This window comes from Canis lupus, chromosome 2 (genome assembly GCF_003254725.2).
Source record: "Canis lupus dingo isolate Sandy chromosome 2, ASM325472v2, whole genome shotgun sequence".
Lineage (NCBI taxonomy): Eukaryota > Metazoa > Chordata > Mammalia > Carnivora > Canidae > Canis > Canis lupus.
In genome coordinates this window covers 52,986,620-52,992,115 of record NC_064244.1, presented here as the reverse complement: position 1 = coordinate 52,992,115, position 5,496 = coordinate 52,986,620, and the positions used below count along the sequence as shown (strand labels likewise).

Below are 5,496 nucleotides of genomic sequence, written 5' to 3'. Positions count from 1 at the left end.
CTAGGTGAAAAAAAAATGAGGTGGTTCACATTTAATCTTTTGGCAATTCTAACCAATCAATGCATTCCAACTACATTCATTTCACTTGCTTTGATTTACTAATAAAATTTATTAAACATTAAGCATACGGTATACTAGTAAAAATTTATGAAGAAAATAAGGTATACACGGTAAGTTCTCACAACTCTGAGGTGTACCCAAAAGTGCCCACGTCCTTTCAAAAAGCTTGATTTAATTATTTTCAATGGAAACTAATATTGCTAAAATAACACATTCTCTACCACACTGAGAAAAGTAAATAGCTCACAACCTACATTTCTTAGCTGCCCCTTGGTCATTAGCTATACATTACCTACTTGGGAGTTTTCTGAATTTATTTCATTTTTTATGAAAATGAAAGTTTTACCTTGTTCCAAGGCCTGTGTTCGCTTCCGTTTTGTTGCTACAGCTGGATTTGACTGCTCCTTTAAAGTTTCCAGGGGACAGTTTGGTCTTGGCAGCTGACATCCAGGTGTTGGACCTGGCCGATTACTGAAATATTTAGTTTTCAATGCCTTGAAAAAGAAAAGATACCAAGGAAAGTAGGGTTTTACATATGTGAACTGTGTTTAAGAAAATCTAACCTCCAGAATTGTTGGGAACATTAAAAACACTATGTGAATACCCCACTTCCAAAATGAAATTTCAAGAATTTCGATGAGCCAATTATACAAATAAATACGTAACAGGTTAAGATCGGCTAATAATTTCATTACCTTAAGAAAAACACACTACTTTCTAACTTTTCTACATTAAAACAGCCTATACTATATGAAATATCCTTAGTAAGATACTGTATAATTCAGCACTCTACACTTTGGGGCTCTGGTTCAACACGTAAAGAGAACAACATGTTTTAAAAAAAACTTTGTTTAAACAACATGTTTTAAAAAAAACGTTTGTCACATCTGTATGCATTCGAATGCCAAATCATGTAAATAAAAATTCTTTAAAATAGTTTTATAAAAAATGCAAAAGGTTGAAAACGATGTTTTAAAATTTAACAATCCACTGCAAATTAATAAAAATTTTACTTGGAAGGAACTGCACAAAGTTATTTCTATATATTACCTGCTCAGTGTTCAATGAGATATTTCCTTTACTTTGGTCCAAAATTCCAATAAAAATAGTTTCAAATGACAAACTTGTCAAGTTCTACTTTATCTGCATCATAGTATAGTTCAGTAACTACAATATTCCTTTTGGATACTCCTTTTAGGAACTTAAACCCATATAAACTTTTCAAGCATTTCCTCCCACATTATTTAAGACATTCCTGACTTCAAGAGTTCTATTTCTAAAATACTGCTTCTGAATCATAATAGTTCTATAACTAAATTAAGCTTATTCTGAGCTATCAGAGATCTAAGAATGGAAGATTATCTCATTCCAACTTTAAGACAGATATCCATGAGCCAGAACCCATTTTTTAAAATGTATTCTATCAAAATACAACTCAAGTTGTCACAACTAGTATTTTTCTATAAATTTTGAGTTTTTACTATTAATGAAAACAACTTTCTAGGTAATCTGAAATAGTCTCAAATTTCTTATGATAGAAGTAAGAAGTACATGTGTATGGGTGGAAAGAGAACAATGAGGTACTTGTTTGAAATGAGAAAAGTCATTCTAATGGTAAAGTATCAATGCAATTGCTGTATTAATGCAGCATCATGTACTGCCAAAAAGAGATGGTCTATAAAAGTGAATGCATTAGACAATCATTTGGTATTCTGTAATAAACTTAAGTGAAAAAAACTCCACTTTGTATCCTTGGTATATTTATTGTACATTAACACATGGTTTCTTAGATATGAAGGCTTGTGAAATTTCATTTTAATCAGGGTCTTACTTTATGAAGCCAAATCATTGTACTGTGTTGCGTTTCTGCTTTGCCCTGCCTTAATTTTAAGTGTTTGTGACATTATTCTTTTTTTGTTTTGTGCTTGTATTTAAAACAAAGAAAATGAGTTTCCCCCCACAATCTATAGGTCTTTTATTTTTGCGTTTGGTAACATTTCTTCTTTTTGAAGAGCAGATATTCTTGATCTTTGTAATTTTTTTTTGAGTTTGATTTTTATTTCCCTTAAACAAGGGTCGGTATCAATGTTTGTTCTATTTAGACTATCTTTCAATCTCTTGTAAGCATATAGTTGTATTGAGCTATACGATGGAAAAAAAAAAAAAAAAAAAGAAGAACTATACAATGTTTAGGGTCCCTGGCTCAGTTAGTTAGAAGAGCATGTGGCTTCTGATCTCAGGGTTTTAAGTTCAAGCCCCATACTGGGTGTAGAGATTACTTAAAAATAAAATTTTTAAAAAAGAAAAGCAAAAAAAAAGAACTATATTATTTTCTTCTCCATTATAATTTTTTGACTATGACAATGATCAGCAAGCATATTGGGATTGCATTTCACGGGGAAAAAAAAACAACAAAACACTTTGGGTATTAGGATTAGCACAAACCTAATTGAAATACCATTATCTCAACAAGTACAGAATACTTCTTATTTTTTATTCTCTAGGTAAACTACCTGAAAAGCCAATTAATTATGAAATAAATATGTATTTATATTACATATTTTAACAAAAGTAAATTCTCCCATTATCGTGTGTGCATGATATAATTTAATACCAGTCTGGAAAAAAAAAAAAAATACCAGTCTGAATAGTGTTTGTAAGCTTAAGGACAAGAAAAAATTTGTTATTCCTTAAAACAAAAACACATCTTTACAGTATTTAAAGAATATTAGAAAATCTTACTAAATTCCATTTTTATTTTATCAGTGCCAGAATTAAGATTATCCCCTTATTTCCTAATATAAGAAATACATGCTAAAATACCTGTGTGGCCGTAATTCGAGTACATGGGTTAAATAAGAATAAGCCTTGTATGAGATCTAGCAAGTCGTCTCCTGCTGCAATGAAGATGTGTTGTAACGGGATTCCAGGAAAACTTTTAAATGTCACGAAATCTGGAAGACTACACATGTCCTGTAAAAATATTTATAATTCAAACTTAAAGATTGAAAGGCATATAGTTCTCAAATGAAGAACTAAAACTGTCAAATGGAGGCTATGATGAACCATATAGAAAATTTCAAGAAATCGGGATCCCTGGGTGGCGCAGCGGTTTGGCGCCTGCCTTTGGCCCAGGGCGCGATCCTGGAGACCCGGGATCGAATCCCACATCGGGCTCCCTGCATGGAGCCTGCTTCTCCCTCTGCCTGTGTCTCTGCCTCTCTCTCTCTCTCTCTGTGAGACTATCATAAATAAATAAAAATTAAAAAAAAAAAATTTTCAAGAAATCTATTTAAAAACTCCTAAAACTACTAAGTAGAACACAGTTACATGGTATAGGATAAACATACAAAAAAACAACTTGTTCTATATACTATAACAAAAGTGAATACTTTTTTTTTTTTAAGATTTTATTTGTTTATTCATGGGAGACACAAGAGAGAGAGAGAGAGACAGAGACACAGGCAAAGGGAGAAGCAGGCTCCATGCAGAGAGCCCGATGTGGGACTCAATCCTGGGTCTCCAGGATCAGGCCCTGGGCTGAAGGCGGTGCTAAACCGCTGAGCCATCCGGGCTGCCCAACAAAAGTGAATACTGAAATTAAAAATGCCATTCAGAATAACTCAAAAGAAAAAAAAGGGGGTGGGCACCTGGGCAGCCCAGTTGGTTAAGCAACCAACTTTTGTTTTTGGTTCGGGTCATGATCTCAGGGTTGGGAGCCCAAGCCTTGCATCAAGTTCCACACAGTGTGGGGCCTGCTTAGAATTCTCTCTCCCTCTGCCCTGCCCCTCTCCTGCACACATGTGCTCTCTTTCTCTCTCTCTCCCACTCTTTCTTTAAGAAAAAAAAAAAAAGAATAACTGAACAACGAAATATGTGAAAATCTAACAAAACATGCAGGACACATATACTAAAAGCTACACAACTGGGGCACTTGGCTGGTGCAGGCAGTGAGGTGTGCAACTCCTGATTTCAGGGTTTTAAATTTGTGCCCCGTGCTGGGTGTAGAGATTACTTAAAAACAAAATCTTAAAAAACAAAACAAAACAAACAAAAAAAAATCCACAACTATACAACTATGCAAAGTAAATCAAAGTTCTACATAAATGAGGAGACCGGTTTCTTCAAGGATTTGAAGATTCAACTCTGTAATACAATTCCTACCAAAATTCTGACAAAATTATTACACACATTATTCTAAATGTATATTAAATGTAAATCTAAAAATTTACAATTTTATTTACGAATAAACAAGTGGGATTATCTTACTGAACTACAATACATAAAATTTAGCAACTTAAATTGGTGTAAGTTTTAACCAAGATTTAAGATTTCTTTTTTTTTTTTTTTTTTTTATTTTTATTTATTTATGATAGTCACAGAGAGAGAGAGAGGCAGAGACACAGGCAGAGGGAGAAGCAGGCTCCATGCACCGGGAGCCCGACATGGGATTCGATCCTGGGTCTCCAGGATCTTGCCCTGGGCCAAAGGCAGGCGCCCAACCGCTGCGCCACCCGGGGATCCCAGATTTCTTTTTTTGTAGACAATGTAATGGGTTAAATATATTTATAGTACTGACACATCTTAATTGTTAGTGAAAATTCTAGAAATATACTCTAAATCCACCAAGATGTTGATAATCAAACACCAAATACCCATCAAATGAAGTATTATGAGGCTGTTTAAAAAAATCAGTAATAAATACTAACTAAAAAGAGCAAGTTGGGTGCAAAAAAATTATATGGTATGGTCCCATTTTTATTAAAGAAAAGACAAAAGATGCAACTCTCTGTGTATGTGGTTTGTGTATGTATCCTCATTGCAAGACTTTTCAGCAAACTGACAGTGATTAACCTGGAATGGGAATTACTGGGATAGAGAAAGGGCAACATTACAAAGGAGGCTGGACAGTATACTGGTTTTAACTTTCTACTTGATATAAATTTTTCAGAATATATATTACTAGTAAATTAAGACAAAGAATACATTTAAGTAATACCTACATGACAGAAACATACATAATCCTAACTAACTTTCAAAGAACATGTATGAAGGCTTACAGGCCACTGTTCCTCAGTTGGTGTGCCCAAAGTTTCAAATATTCTTGTTAGTTGATCAAGGTCTGAATCTCCCGGCAAAAAAGGAACCTGAAACAGAGTAAGATGCAGTTATTTCAATGTAGTATGTAATAGTTATACAAGTAATATTATAAATTTAACAAAAAAACTAAACTAACAAAAATCAAAATGTACTCTGAAGCATACTAGATGTGGCATTAGCTCCTACCACTACTAACCTACCACCATGCTTCCCATTTTATTCACTCCTCAAATCGTTAGTAAACACCAGGCAGGGATGCCTGGGTGGCCCAGTGGTTGAGCCTCTGCCTTTGGCTCAGGGCGTGACCCCGGGATCCAGGATCAAGTCCCGCGTCAG

General features: G+C 34.2%; 1 protein-coding gene across 10 annotated transcripts in view; it reads right to left on the bottom strand.

Moving 5' to 3' along the window:
- The window catches only part of CDK7 (cyclin dependent kinase 7), a 63,653-nt gene that overhangs the window by 30,456 nt on the left and 27,701 nt on the right, over nucleotides 1-5,496 (bottom strand). For all 10 annotated transcript variants that reach the window (XR_007406955.1, XR_007406956.1, XR_007406950.1 and 7 more), the window contains 3 exons: nucleotides 5,121-5,207; nucleotides 2,884-3,033; nucleotides 407-554 (listed from right to left, as the gene is read on the bottom strand). Coding sequence is in view for 7 of the 10 variants with exons in the window: in XM_049103651.1 (XP_048959608.1) it covers nucleotides 407-554; nucleotides 2,884-3,033; nucleotides 5,121-5,207 (385 nt within the window). In the remaining 3 variants the exon portion in view is untranslated. The remainder of the gene's footprint in view (nucleotides 1-406; nucleotides 555-2,883; nucleotides 3,034-5,120; nucleotides 5,208-5,496) is intronic.